Raw genomic sequence first — 15,285 nt, forward strand, 5'->3', positions numbered from 1 at the left:
AAAGAACACCAAGTTTTTCCTCAATCTAGAAAAAGTACGGGCAAATGCAAAACTTTTTCCGAATATTGAATTGGAGAATGGAGACAAGATACATGACCAATTTGAAATTTTAAAAACACAAAAAGAATACTATGCAAACCTCTATAGCCGTGAAATAAACATACCTGATTTGGTTGTATCTAACAGTGTTGACAACTTCCTTGGCGAGTGCGAACTTCCTAAATTAAGTGAAAACGAAATGCAACAATGTGAAGGTATAATTACCATTGAAGAAGCCTCCAATGCTCTTAGGATGATGAAAAACGGGTCTTCGCCCGGTCTGGATGGTCTGACTACTGAATTTGTTAAAATATTTTGGTGTAAACTGAAGGATGTAATTGTGCAATCCTTTAATTACTCTTTTGATCATGGTTCTTTGTCATACACCCAAAGGGCAGCAGTATTAACCTTATTGCATAAGGGAAAAGATCTGCCAAAAAACAAACTTACGAACTGGCGACCCATCTCACTGACAAACACTGATTACAAAATTTTAGCCAAGTCTCTTGCAAATCGACTGAGCAAAGTAATAAACAAAGTGGTCAATGAGGACCAGGTCGGTTATATGAAAGGAAGGCATGTCTCATCCACTATAAGAACTATAGACGATGTGATTGAATATTGCAGAATTAATAGGAAACCTGGGATTTTATTAGCCTTGGATTTTCAAAAAGCATTCGACAGTATATCCAAAAAATATATGATTTGTGCATTTCGTAAATTTGGCTTTGGAAAAGATTTTATACAGTGGGTAAATGTGTTGTTTAATGAAACCAGAAGTTGTATTGTGTACAATGGGTGGCTGTCGGAAAACTTTGATGTAAAATGTGGCATTAGACAAGGATGTCCGTTCTCACCGATGGCATTTATTATTGGTCTGGAATTTCTGGCTATACGATTTAGGCAGAGCAACGAAGTAAAAGGCCTTAATGTAACTTGTAGAAATATTTTAAAAATTCTATTATACGCCGATGATATCACTTTGTTTTTGAGAGACGCGGATGACGTTACAATGGTTCTACAGATTATAGACGTATTTTCTGAGGTGTCAGGCTTATGCTTGAATAAGCTAAAGTCTGAAGCAATGGGAATTGGATCAAGTAAAAATATCAATTTTAATTTTGAGGTAAAATGTGTTCGGCAGATTAAAATATTAGGAGTAAACTTTAACAGCGAGAAAAGCGCATCCGAAATTGAACTAAACTGGTCAAGTAAAATTGATAAAATTAAGCAAAGCATCTTCACTTGGGAAAAAAGGAACCTGGGCATTCCTGGAAAAATTTGCATTATCAAAACTTTTCTGCTCTCGCAGTTAGTTTATTTAATGCAATCTATTTGTATCCCTGACAAAGTGCTGCAGGAAATAAACACAATATTATATCGTTTTTTGTGGAGGAAAAAAGATTGTAATAAAAAAGCATTTGAAAAAGTAAAAAGAGTTGTTTTAAATAGCAGTACCGAAAAGGGTGGTATTGATATGATAGACGTCAAAACAATGCAAAACTCCTTCTTATGTCAATGGTTAAGCAAACTCTCATCTGGCAACCTTTCATGCAAATGGACATGGATCCCAAACAAATATTTTGAAGGGTTCGGTTGTGGCTTTGCCTGCTTTACTACAGCTATTCGACCGTCTAAGTTTAAGGGAATTGGAAGAATAAAATCGATATTTTGGACAGCTGTTGCTCGAACATGGTTAGAACATAATACAATTCCTCAGAACGATTGCGTGCAAGACAACTGCTTATGGAACAATCCAAGTATAAGTTATCAAAATAACGTTCTGTATTATGAGAACTGGGCCCGGTCAGGCATTACGTATGTAGGAGACATGTTAGGTAATCACGGTATCAAGTCCTATCCCGCTATCCAAGCAAGTGTTGACGCTTCACCTGGCCTCTACTTGGAATATATTGTAGTTCGATCAGCAGTATCTGAATATATTAAGAAAAGCAATTATGATCCTAACCAACCTGTATTGAATAGACAAAACAATCTTCTTTTCAATAAAACGAGTATTAAAAGTGCCAGGCAATTCCGTGAATATATTGTTGAAGAAAAGTACACTACCCCGAGATCTATCAACTTCTGGCGTGATATGTTTGGCATTAATGTCGACCAGTCACATTGGAACCTGGCCAAAAATGTAACCCAAGAATCCAGATTAAGAGAGCTGCACTGGAAAATATTACACACGATTTATCCAACAAATGTTCTTCTGTATAAAATTGGAATACGAGATAGTGAGAGATGCCCCTTCTGTCCAACCGAAATAGATTACGTTGAACATTTTTTTGTTAATTGTAAGAAAATAAAAGTGCTATGGAGATACGTTGAACAAATTATTTATGAGAAATATAAAATAAGAATAGTCTTTGGAATAGAACATATTTTGTGTGGTTATATTAATGGTGCTGACTCAATAAAATGCAAATATATAAATCACTTGATTTTGATAGGAAAGATGTGCATAAGCAAATATAGATACGGAACTCCCACTGATATTAAAATAATGTTTGACAAAGAGAAACAAATACGAAACGTAGAATAGTGTATCATATATACTTCTTTTCTGGCTTCCCTCACCGCCCCCTCTTTCTTTCGTTTCGCTAAAAGGAGAACGGTACCGGGGTAAAGGCGGAACTTACATTGTTACACTTAACACCACTTGTATGAAAAGAGAACTGTTACTAAGAAAACTTTAGCACGCTTACAATTTGCTTTTCTTCTTACTTATTGTGATTGTTACTATGTTAACTCCATCATGACACCGCCACAAACAACACTTAAGTCAACCCAAACACAGACATATGTAAGACAATAACCAACATTAAAGATGCAAGATTTTGTCCATTGTAGAAAACCACATACAATTGATAAATTTATAAAACGCCAATGAAGAAGGACGCTCAGCTGTAGAGAGAAAGAAAGAAAGAAGAGAAAAGGAAGGGGGAAAAAAAAAAAAAAAAGAGAAAAAAAAGGAAGAAAAAAAACAAAAAAAACAAAAAAAAACAACTTAGGGTTTCATTCTTTTTATTTATTTTTCAGCTTGAAGCGGACTGCATGCAACTGAGGCAAAAAAAAAAAAAAAAAGAAGAAAAAGGAAAAAAAAAAAAAAAAAGCTATTGTGTTTTCAGCGTAGCAATAGGGTCCGATATTTAGACGAGACAAGTATAATGCCGACGAGTCGAAGACGAGTCGCATTATACTTGTTCGAGTCTAAATATCGGACCCTATTGCTACGCTGAAAACACAATAGCGATTATATAGCTGTTATGACCTTGATTTGTTGTTCCTAACTTACAAAATGACAGTTTTTGCGTCGATGCGTTGATCTCAGGTTTTGATAGCAGACAAACTTCTTACGCGCATTATGTTCGCGCAGACATGCACACCGCTACACGCTTTCTGACTTTGGAAGAAAAACTGACTCCAAGTGCATTCGACTTCACAACACAGTTGTTGAAACAGCCTGTTAAGTTGTCAGTGTATGCTGTTGTCGATAGAAACATCGCCGTGGTACAGATGGGTGAACCGGAATCATGCGTCGGCCATTTTTCTCAATATGCTTTTGGATATTGAGTAAAATGGCCGACTTCCGCCGCATTATGCTTTGATGATCGGAAGAGACCATCCAATCACAGCCCCAGAATTCCCCCACGTGTTCATCAGAATAGCTATATTAACAAATCATGTAATTGGGAAAGAATAAAACAGCGTTAAATTGTGCCCTTTTCTGAGATTTCAGTCAATGTGGACAGTCTGAGAATTCAATCAATGTGACAAAAAACAGTCATATAGGTTTTCGCATCCATGGGAGGTAATCGGAACCGACCAAACAAACAGCCAGTAGCGCGACATATGTCGTGACAACCAGGTGACAGTATACGTAAAGTAGCGCGACAACCAGCCTAAGTAAGGGTTAAAATGTGAAATTGGTTCTGCGTTCTGCGAACAACAAAATGTTTACACATGCATTGTGCACAGAGAACAAAAGTTTACAGATCACCATGCATATATGGCATTTTGATGGTTAGGCCTGAAGAAATAAATTTGCTTTTGTTTAATATTTCTCTTGGGCTGCAAGCCAGCACAACATAATTAAAACATTTCATTTGCCAAATCAACGCCACCAAAACTGATAAATAGGACTAAGCATGGAGTATTCATTGCAGGGGCTCTTTTTACATTTAGTCAAGTTTTGACTAAATGTTTTAACGTAGAGGGGGGAATCGAGACGAGGGTCGTGGTGTATGTGCGTACGTGTGTGGGTGTGTGTGTGTGTGTGTAGATCGATTCAGACTAAACTACTGGACCGATCTTTATGAAATTTGACATAAGAGTTCCTGAGTATGAAATCCCCGAACGTTTTTTTCATTTTTTTGATAAATGTCTTTGATGACGTCATATCCGGCTTTTCGTGAAAGTTGAGGCGGCACTGCCACGCTCTCATTTTTATAATAATAATAATAATAATAATAACGGGCATTTATAAAGCGCCTTATCAGAAGTTCAAAGCGCGTGACAACAATACATGTATACAAAAATCATACAATCACTGTCAGATTCAAACAAACCAAATTGGTTGAAATTTTGGTCAAGTAATCTTCGACGAAGCCCGGACTTCGGTATTGCATTTCAGCTTGGTGGCTTAAAAATTAATTAATGACTTTGGTCATTAAAAATCTGAAAATTGTAAAAAAAATTAAATATTTATAAAACGATCCAAATTTACGTTCATCTTATTCTCCATCATTTTCTGATTCCAAAAACATATAAATATGTTATATTTGGATTAAAAACAAGCTCTGAAAATTAAATATATAAAAATTATTATCAAAATTAAATTGTCGAAATCAATTTAAAAACACTTTCATCGTATTCCTTGTCGGTTCCTGATTCCAAAAACATATAGATATGATATGTTTGGATTAAAAACACGCTCAGAAAGTTAAAACAAAGAGAGGTACAGAAAAGCGTGCTATCCTTCTTAGCGCAACTACTACCGCGCTCTTCTTGTCAATTTCACTGCCTTTGCCATGAGCGGTGGACTGACGATGCTACGAGTATACGGTCTTGCTGAAAAATGGCATTGCGTTCAGTTTCATTCTGTGAGTTCGACAGCTACTTGACTAAATGTTGTATTTTCGCCTTACGCGACTTGTTTGTTTTTCATGCTGTGTGCCACACGCGTTGCAGTTGTCACCGTGTGTAGAGTTTAAGATGATGTGATTCCTATTCTTATAAAGACAAAGTCGATCTCTCTTACACCCCCGTAAAAATTTACATGATTACCCATATGGTCTTTGTTGATATTCTTTGTCTCGTGACTTTATCGATATGTCGCAAAATGATTCCACAAAATTCAAAACAGGGATCAGATTTTACCCGCAACTACTGACTCGAGCAAATAGTGTGCACAGTACAAAAAAAAGTTTTACACATCAGCAAATAGGAATGAAAATGTAACCCAGTGGTAAATATACAGTGGGTTCTGTGAACAATAACAAATCATGTAATTGGGAAAGAATAAAACAGCGTTAAATTGTGCCCTTTTCTGAGATTTCAGTCAATGTGGACAGTCTGAGAATTCAATCAATGTGACAAAATCATTTTGTCACGCTTCAACCAAGATGATGAATGCTAGTTAAAATGTTTAAAAGAATATATAACACCAATCATCTAATTGGGAAAGAAATCTCGTCGCAGTACCCGACAGCTCGAGTCACCCACAATGAAACGTTTGTACGATTGACTGGACTTAAACAAATTAGCGGCTACATTGACATAAGTGAGGGACATAAATGTGCAAAAAAATGTGCCCAGAGAACAATAGTTGTACACATCACCATATATGTCTTGAGACGGGGAAAAAACCCAGCACTAAATGGAACAAAATTTGTACACTTCAGCAAACATGTGAGTGAAAAATAAAATGTTAACCCTTACACTGGTGCAATTCTGTAACACATGTTACACAGCCACTGGTGAATTAACAGAGAGAAAAATAACAAAAAACAAGTCATATAGGTTTTCGCATCCATGGGAGATAATCGGAACCGACCAAACAGACGGCCAGTAGCGCGACATATGTCGTGACAACCAGGTGACAGTATACGTAAAGTAGCGCGACAACCAGCCCAAGTAAGGGTTAAAATGTGAAATTGGTTCTGCGTTCTGCGAACAACAAAATGTTTACACATGCATTGTGCACAGAGAACAAAAGTTTACAGATCACCATGCATATATGGCATTATGATGGTTAGGCCTGAAGAAATAAATTTGCTTTTGTTTAATATTTCTCTTGGGCTGCAAGCCAGCACAACATAATTAAAACATTTCATTTGCCAAATCAGCGCCACCAAAACTGATAAATAGGACTAAGCATGGAGTATTCATTGCAGGGGCTCTTTACATTTAGTCAAGTTTTGACTAAATGTTTTAACGTAGAGGGGGAATCGAGACGAGGGTCGTGGTGTATGTGTGTCTGTGTGTGTGTGTAGAGCGATTCAGACTAAACTACTGGACCGATCTTTATGAAATTTGACATGAGAGTTCCTGGGTATGATATCCCCGTACGTTTTTTTCAATTTGTTGATAAATGTCTTCGATCACGTCATATCCTGCTTTTCGTGAAAGTTGAGGCGGCACTGTCACGCTCTCATTTTTCAACCAAATTGGTTGAAATTTTGGTCAAGTAGTCTTCGACGAAGCCCGGACTTCGGTATTGCATTTCAGCTTGATAGCTTAAAAATTAATTAATGACTTTGGTCATTAAAAATCTTAAAATTGTAAAAAAAATAACATTTTTTATAAAACGATCCAAATTTACGTTCATCTTATTCTCCATCATTTGCTGATTCCAATAACATATAAATATGTTATATTTGTGTAGTGGAGGAGTGTAAGGGTAGTAGTAGATACGAAGCCCAAGTCCAAGCGTCTTGTTTCAACTTTTTATTCAAGAAAACAATGCAAGGAAACGTAGAGGCCGAAGGCGAAACCCGTAGACAGCAAAGCAAGTGTAGTGTCGTGTTCAGCTGCTAGGAGCGAATGCATGCTTATGCCGGTGTCCGGCCTATACTTATAGCCCCGGCGCGGACTGCACAGAAAGCACCGTCCGCCGAGAATAAAAATCGCCTGAATACGGCCAGAAACACGGAATCTGTGTTTCTTACACTTGCTTTACCCTACGTTATTTAAACAAATACATAACCAATCATAACAAACAATACATCAAATTAAAGCTACGACCTTTAGCTTTCCATTGCAATAGATCACATTTCATAAAAACTTATATTTATTTAGTAGGATGCAAAAACAATGGTCCTAGTGAAGGCACTGAACCAACTTCAGTGCGGAAAATTACAAAACTCTCTAAACTGGAATAATGGACAAACTCATAAATCATACAGATAAAAAGAAGAACCCTAGACAAACATCATGATATGCGTTACTTGGGGGAAAATTATACATTGACTTAGTACGAAGCGGTAAAGTCCGAAAGTAAATGGAATCGGCTAAATTCCTGCGCGAGTACCTGTCTGCATAAATTAGCAATCTTTGCAGAGGAACCAAGCATCACTCATTACAACCAAATCCTTATAAACAAACTAAAATCATATGCAACATAGGTACGGGATATGTAATAGTGATACAAAAATGACAAAACAATGATTGAAAAGACAAAGATGAGTTTGTGAGAATCAATTTCTCTCGACGATACATGAAAACCGGTCAAGGTCAGAGTGACGCTTTGGTCAGTTCGAAGCATTATCGTAAATAACACAATAATATGCAGCCATCCAGCCTAATCAGTGACTTCTATGCAAACCTAAATATAATTAGGACCGTATCAAAGATAAAAGGGACTTTGATTGATAGAAGTTAGGTAGATATATAAAGAAAGGTATTGTATTAGAATTTGCGCCGGCAAGGTGCGCGCGCAGCATCGTATCGTCTGCTATGTACTGTACACAAGGCTGTTTCGCTATGCGATGATTAGAGTGTTTAGGGTAGCGAAGTGCACTTTGCTACATCTGGATTAAAACCAAGCTCTGAAAATTAAAAATATAAAAATTATTATCAAAATTAAATTGTCCAAATCAATTTAAAAACACTTTCATCTTATTCCTTGTCGGTTCCTGATTCCAAAAACATATAGATATAATATGTTTGAATTAAAAACACGCTCAGAAAGTTAAAACGAAGAGAGGTACAGAAAAGCGTGCTATCCTTCTCAGCGCAACTACCACCCCGCTCTTCTTGACAATTTCACTGCCTTTGCCGCAAGCGGTGGACTGACGATGCTACGAGTATACGGTCTTGCTTAAAAATTGCAGTGCGTTCAGTTTCATTCTGTGAGTTCGACAGCTACTTGACTAAATGTTGTATTTTCGCCTTACGCCACTTGTTTTTGTTTGTCATGCTGTGTGCCACACGCGTTGCAGTTGTCACCGTGTGTAGAGTTTAAGATGATGTGATTCCTATTCTTATAAAGACAAAGTCGATCTCTGTTACACCCCCGTACAAATTTACATGATTGCCCATATACATGGTCTTTGTTGATGTTCTTTGTCTCGTGACTTTATCGATATGTTGCAAAATGATTCCACAAAATTCAAAACAGGGATAAGATTTTACCCGCAACTACTGACTCTGAAAAGGTTGTGAAAAAATGGGTTGAATGTGAATGTTTATTCCTGAGACAGTGCTTGGAGAGCTTCTCCCGATGTGACTGCGTCATCTGAAGTGGACTGGGTTGCGTTTTGTGTTGCATCAAACATGTCTGTGGATTGTGTTGAATTTTGTGTTGCGTCAATCATGTCGTCATCCATGATTTGACTGAGCGTTAGGACGTCGACATTGTCGAGGTGGTTTGATGTTTGTAGGAGTGCTTGTTGCTGCAGGGTTGTTTGGTGCAGCGGTGGGTGTAGGTGAACATAGTGCAGATGAAGATTAGCTGGCCATTGCTGCAGGGTTGTTTGGTGCAGCAGTGGGTGTAGATGAACATAGTGCAGATGAAGATTAGCTGGCTATTGCTGCAGGGTTGTTTGGTGCAGCGGTGGGAGTAGCTGAACGTAGTGCAGATGAAGATGAGCTGGCTATTGCTGCAGGGTTGTTTGGTGCAGCAGTGGGTGTAGATGAACGTAGTGCAGATGAAGATGAGCTGGCTATTGCTGCAGGGTTGTTTGGTGCAGCAGTGGGTGTAGATGAACGTAGTGCAGATGAAGATGAGCTGGCTATTGCTGCAGGGTTGTTTGGTGCAGCAGTGGGTATAGATGAACGTAGTGCAGATGAAGATTAACGTAGTGCAGATGAAGATTAGCTGGCTATTGCTGCAGGGTTGTTTGGTGCAGCAGTGGGTATAGATGAACGTAGTGCAGATGAAGATTAACGTAGTGCAGATGAAGATTAGCTGGCTATTGCTGCAGGGTTGTTTGGTGCAGCAGTGGGTGTAGATGAACGTAGTGCAGATGAAGATGAGCTGGCTATTGCCGCAGGGTTGTTTGGTGCAGCGGTGGGTGTAGATGAACGTAGTGCAGATGAAGATGAGGTGACCGACTGGAGGCGTTGATTTTTACGCCTAAGATTGGTTAGTTGTGTGAAGTCTTTGCTCGCTTTGGTTTTTGCATCTGACAATTGGTTGATGATGGTCTGGAAAGATTGCTTTTGTTTATGTCGAAGTCGGGGTACTGCTTCACAGGCCAAGTTGTGGTCACCGTCTTGAAGTGAGGTCGCAGTGAGTTGGTCGTTGGGACGCCATATCTGAAGAAAATGAAAAAAAAATATATATATTAACAGCTATTGTGTTTTCAGCGTAGCAATAGGGTCCGATATTTAGACGAGACAAGTATAATGCGACGAGTCGAAGACGAGTCGCATTATACTTGTTCGAGTCTAAATATCGGACCCTATTGCTACGCTGAAAACACAATAGCGATTATATAGCTGTTCTGACCTTGATTTGTTGTTCCAAACTTACAAAATGACAGTTTTTGAGTCGATGCGTTGATCTCAGGTTTTGATAGCAGACAAACTTATTACGCGCATCATGTTCGCGCAGACATGCACACCGCTACACGCTTTCTGACTTTGGAAGAAAAACTGACTCCAAGTGCATTCGACTTCACAACACAGTTGTTGAAACAGCTTTTTAAGTTGTCAGTGTATGCTGTTGTCGATAGAAACATCGCCGTGGTACAGATGGGTAAACCGGAATCATGCGTCGGCCGACTTCCGTAGCATTATGCTTTGATAATCGGAAGAGCCCATCCAACCACAGCCCCCGAATTCCCTCACGTGTTCATCAGAATAGCTATATATATACCTTATACACAGGAGTATGCAACACTGAAAAATGATTTGTTTTGGCAGGAATGACGTTTGCATGATTACGTCTACATGAACAAAATTGTCTCTTTATACGTTTGCTCATTGGTGTAAAAATCCAACCCCCCCACCCCCCACCCCAAATGATCACACACACACACACACACACACACACACACACACACACACACACACACACACACGCACACACACACACACACACACACAGTGATGACAGTGCGCATCTCTTCCCAGCCTTGCAGCGCTTTGAAAGTTGGAAGCATTAAAGGTAAAAGCCATCGTGAAGATACGAACAAAAAGTATGACGTCTAAAATATATAATGATTCAAACGCATAGTATAACATATGTAAATGACAACAGAAAATATATACATGGTTCAAACACACACACACACACACACACAATCGAGTGCACGCATCCATGCATATAAAGTCATGTACACACACACAAACACACACCCAATAAAGGTACGTCCAATGGCACGTGTGAGTGCTGTTTTCAGGTAATATGGCCTATACCCTGGGTCATAGATTTTTACGAAATGGAAATCTAAAACGTCTAAAATATATAATGATTCAAACGCATATTATAACTAAATGACAACCTATGCCTGGGTTAGAAAAGTAGCAAAATAACTATTTGCTCCATGCTGTTTTCAGGTAATACACCCTCCCCTCCCCCCCCCCGCACCCCCCATATGTATTGTATGGCCTAAGCAAGATTCTTTCTGCATCTGCATGGGTAACCCCGGCAGAATCCAAAACTTTGGCTCCCAGTACCGCCCCCCCCCCCCCCCCCCATGTATGGCAAGATTCCTTGAAATCCCCCCCCTCATGTATGGCTATGCCTGGGTTAGTAAACAACGAAAGAATGCAGCGTTTCTTTCTGCATCTGCATGGGTAACGCCGGTGTGACGTTTTCATCTTTCGCCGTGTTGATATTTCGCTTCTCGGCCTCGTTGATCTAGTATAAACTCTACACTGCGGTACCGGTGTGACGTTTTCATCTTTCGCCGTGTTGATATTTCGCTTCTCGGCCTCGTTGATCTAGTATAAACTCTACACTGAACAAAAAAACACCCTTCGATAGTACTGATGAGCGACCTTGTGTAGTGACTTACATTCATGGGGCCAAATTTGTCCAACCAATTTGTTTTATCTAACTTAGAAATTTGATTCATCCTAAAATGTTTTCCTTCTTACTCAAGGGACGTAACCACCCAGTACATGTTTTCGAAGAATTCGATTTTGGGGGTGAAATCTATTAAATGTTACCACCAATTTTCTTCACATGCAAGAAACTGACATGCTTTTCGTCCATAAATAATTTCACTTCTTAATTTTACCAGGAAACAACATTTCAGTCTTGAGTATATATGTCGAGGGGGAAATATTGTACATAGGCGAAAGATGAAATCGTGACACCGGCAGATTTGGCTTAGTACCGCACCCCCCCCCCCCCCCCCCCATAATGTATGGCAAGATTCCTTGAAATCCCCCCCCCCCCCCCCCCCCGCCATGTATGGCCTATGCCTGGGTTAAAAAAACAACCAAAGAATGCAGCGTTGAAAGAGCGAAAATCCTGCAGTTCAGCTGTGGCGTGTCAAAATGGCGGGCCGGGGGGAGACTGAGAAACGTGGCGAATAATGTTGCAAATTCTCTATCTCTATAGTATAACGGTAACCCCTGTGGCAGAATACAGCAAGGTTACTTACTTACTTACTGCCTTTCACGCATGGTGGCGTGTAGGGCAGCGACAACAGCAAGGTTAGGAACACTTTAAAAAAGTTTTACAGACTGATAAATGTGATTTACCTGTAGAGCCAGTTGTATGATCCAGCAGTCGATGCAACACTGAGCAGATTTGAAAGCTGGAAGCAAGTGGCAAATAGACCTTTTTCACTTGAATTTTGGCGCATGCGCTGTGAAGTTTATTGTCAGATCTACCGGAACTAGGGGGCAAAAGGAAAAATCGACAACGAGGCTTGGTGCAAAGTCAAGTGCGGAGACGACGAGGCAAACTGTTGTGTTTGCAACTGCAAGTGCAACAGTGGAATGAAGAAAAAGAAATACGGTGAACAGAATTTGTCATTGTATGGCTTTCCGATGGGTGCAAGTGCGAAGGCGTAACAGCGAAGGACGCGATGGGTGCAAGCAATCCAACGACAGGGGTTTGTCGTGCCATTGAAAAGTCTGCTCGAGTCACTTTGTGTCTGGCAATGGCACGGCTGGCACCGATGCCAACTACGTTGACTTCGTACCCACCCGTAATCTTGGATCCCCCCCCCCCCCCCCCCACTCTCTACCTCTCTCTCTTTCCCTCTCGCATGATACCGCGTATATATACATACACGGATGTTTTTCTGTGTGTGAGTTTGTGTGTACGTATGCGTTTGTGCGTGTGTGTGCGTGTGTGTGTGTGCGGTGTGTGTGTGTGTGTGTGTGTGTGTGTAATGAAGAGAGAGAGAGAGAGAGAGAGAGAGAGAGAGAGAGAGAGAGAGAGAGAGAGAGAGAGAGAGAGAGAGAGCGGTAATTGAATTTGGCTTTTACCGAATGAAAACTATTGTTAAAAACAGTGCATTAAGAACTAAAACCAACCAACCATAAAATAAAAAGCACCCTCCATCCCTTTTAACTGTCTCTCTCTTCCGCTTTCTCGCGCTTTTTCTGTCTGTCAATCCCCCCCTTTCTCTCTCCCCCCCTCTCATTTCATAAAAGAATTTGGGAGAGAAGAAAAGTTTTCAATATCCTCGGTTATACCTTGTGTCAATATTTCCATTTACAAATATATGCAATAACACTGTCTTACAATTAGTCAAAAACAAAGCCCTTTTTTTCTAAAAAGATCAAAATCCGAAAGAAACAACTGAAATTCATGCAGAGACTTTCTTCCGAAAATTACAAATCTCTGGCAAATTGAAAGGAACAACAAAATATTCCTTCAGAGAGAGCGAGAGAGAGAGAGAGAGAGAGAGAGAGAAGAGAGAGAGTGAGAGAGAGAGAGAGAGAGAGAGAGAGAGAGAGAGAACTCAGAACTCAGAATGGTTTATTATTAAGGCCACAGAGAGAGAGAGAGAGAGAGAGAGAGAGAGAGAGAGAGAGAGAGAGAGTGAGTGAGCGAGCGAGTGAGCAAGAGAGAGAGATAGAGAGAGATAGAGAGAGTCACACACACACACACACACACAGGCACACACACACACACACACACACACACACTGAAACAGACAGACACACGCACACACACGCACACATACGCACACACATACATACACAGACATACATATATACACACACAAACCACGAGTGAGAGCGAGAGACTGAAAAAAATGAGAAAGAGAGACTCGTCAGTAAGTAGTGGTATTGACACGTAGCGATAATGAAACGTCGCGCTAAAAGATGTAGTGCTGTCGACACGTAGTGATAATGAACGAATGATAGCGACTCATCGACAAATTATTTGTAGCACTAATGAACGTAGCGATAGCGGCACGCAGCACAAATGACACGTAGGACAAATGACACTCAGCACAAATGACACGTAGCGCTAGCGATACGCACCCTCGCTTATGCAGGGGAAGTTCGCCAAGTCTTTCGTCCATATACCACCAATAGCCGTTTCAAACCATACCTTCGTGCATTTCCTTGACTTTTTGTTCTGTTTTGTTGAACAAGATAATCCGTTTTCTTGCAGAATTTCTCAAAGTAATCCTCTGGCAAAGTAATCTTCGAGCATCGAAAGTGAAAGAGGTATTTCAGGCCAGGCACCTATTGCCCCCTAGTTCCGGTTATCAGAGAGAGGCTGCCGTGCCCTAAAATCTGATTGGTCGAAACGCTGGGGGCAAAGGTTATACGAAAAAGGTCTACTGACGTTTGCTTTGGGTCTGACTAAAGACTGCGCGACCGCACGCGACCGCACGCGACCTTGCACTACCTTGCGGGGCCTCAAACTAAAGCATGTACGTGTAATATTTTTTATATATCCAGTATCTTCACAACATTATCATACTTTGTACCGATTTTAAAACACACGGCTAGGTTCGTCTGGGGTGCGGTCGCGTTGTGTTTAGTCAAACCGTTCGCTTTCGGCCAATGGGATAGCTGGGATATTCGGTCTGCTACGAATGTTTTCGCCAAAACGCCTCGAAAAGCCATTTCGCTTTCGAACTCGTTAATCTAACCCAGCCTATCGTGTTCATCGCGATCAGGTCCTTCGGGAAAACCGAGGGACAGGGGCCAAATCGGCGGGGTTTGGTAATGGTAGGATATACGTCCACACGGCGAAAAAGCCCACGCGTATTATGATATAGATACTCACTGAGACTCGGCATGTAGATCTAACCTCTGCATGACTAGCCCTACACGTTTACAGAGAGCAAGAAGCAGAGGGGGGAATAAGCATTCATATTGAACTGTACACAATATCATTTGTGCATGAGTTCTGAATATGCCTTATTCAGAAGAAATCAACATTCTACGCGCATTCAAATAATCATTGAACTCTTGATATTTGCCTGTGCGAAAGCATTTTTCTTTACGACAAAGATCGTTTTATTGTTGTTGAATAGGTCATTATTTGGCGCGATGTGTGGCTGGAGCTATGGAGCGCAATCCAGACAGAGGTGCGTTGATCACAGACAAACGGGACTTTCTCATGTCCTTTGCCACAACCCCAGACAACGTGTCATGGTCAAACCCCGAAAAAGGATCAGTATTTTTTTATCACCTGACAATGTTACTGAATCGTCACGCTAAAAGGTTTGTACCAAATCTTAAGATTTGTGATTGTACTTTGTGTCTGGTTTCTTTATCTCTCCGTCTGTCTCTTTTAACTCTCTCTCTCTCTCTCTCTCTCTCTCTCTCTCTCTCTCTCTCTCTCTCTCTCTCTCTCTCTCT

At 40.3% G+C, this 15,285-nt stretch overlaps 1 protein-coding gene across 1 annotated transcript in view; it reads left to right on the forward strand.

The window, feature by feature from the left end:
• LOC138956275 (caspase-8-like) overlaps positions 1-15,285 on the forward strand; it is a 63,846-nt gene that overhangs the window by 12,011 nt on the left and 36,550 nt on the right. Inside the window, exon 2 of the mRNA XM_070327675.1 lies at positions 14,958-15,147. Within this exon, the coding sequence (XP_070183776.1) occupies positions 14,958-15,147 (190 nt within the window). The remainder of the gene's footprint in view (positions 1-14,957; positions 15,148-15,285) is intronic.

This window comes from Littorina saxatilis, unplaced genomic scaffold, assembly GCF_037325665.1.
Source record: "Littorina saxatilis isolate snail1 unplaced genomic scaffold, US_GU_Lsax_2.0 scaffold_316, whole genome shotgun sequence".
Taxonomy (NCBI): domain Eukaryota; kingdom Metazoa; phylum Mollusca; class Gastropoda; order Littorinimorpha; family Littorinidae; genus Littorina; species Littorina saxatilis.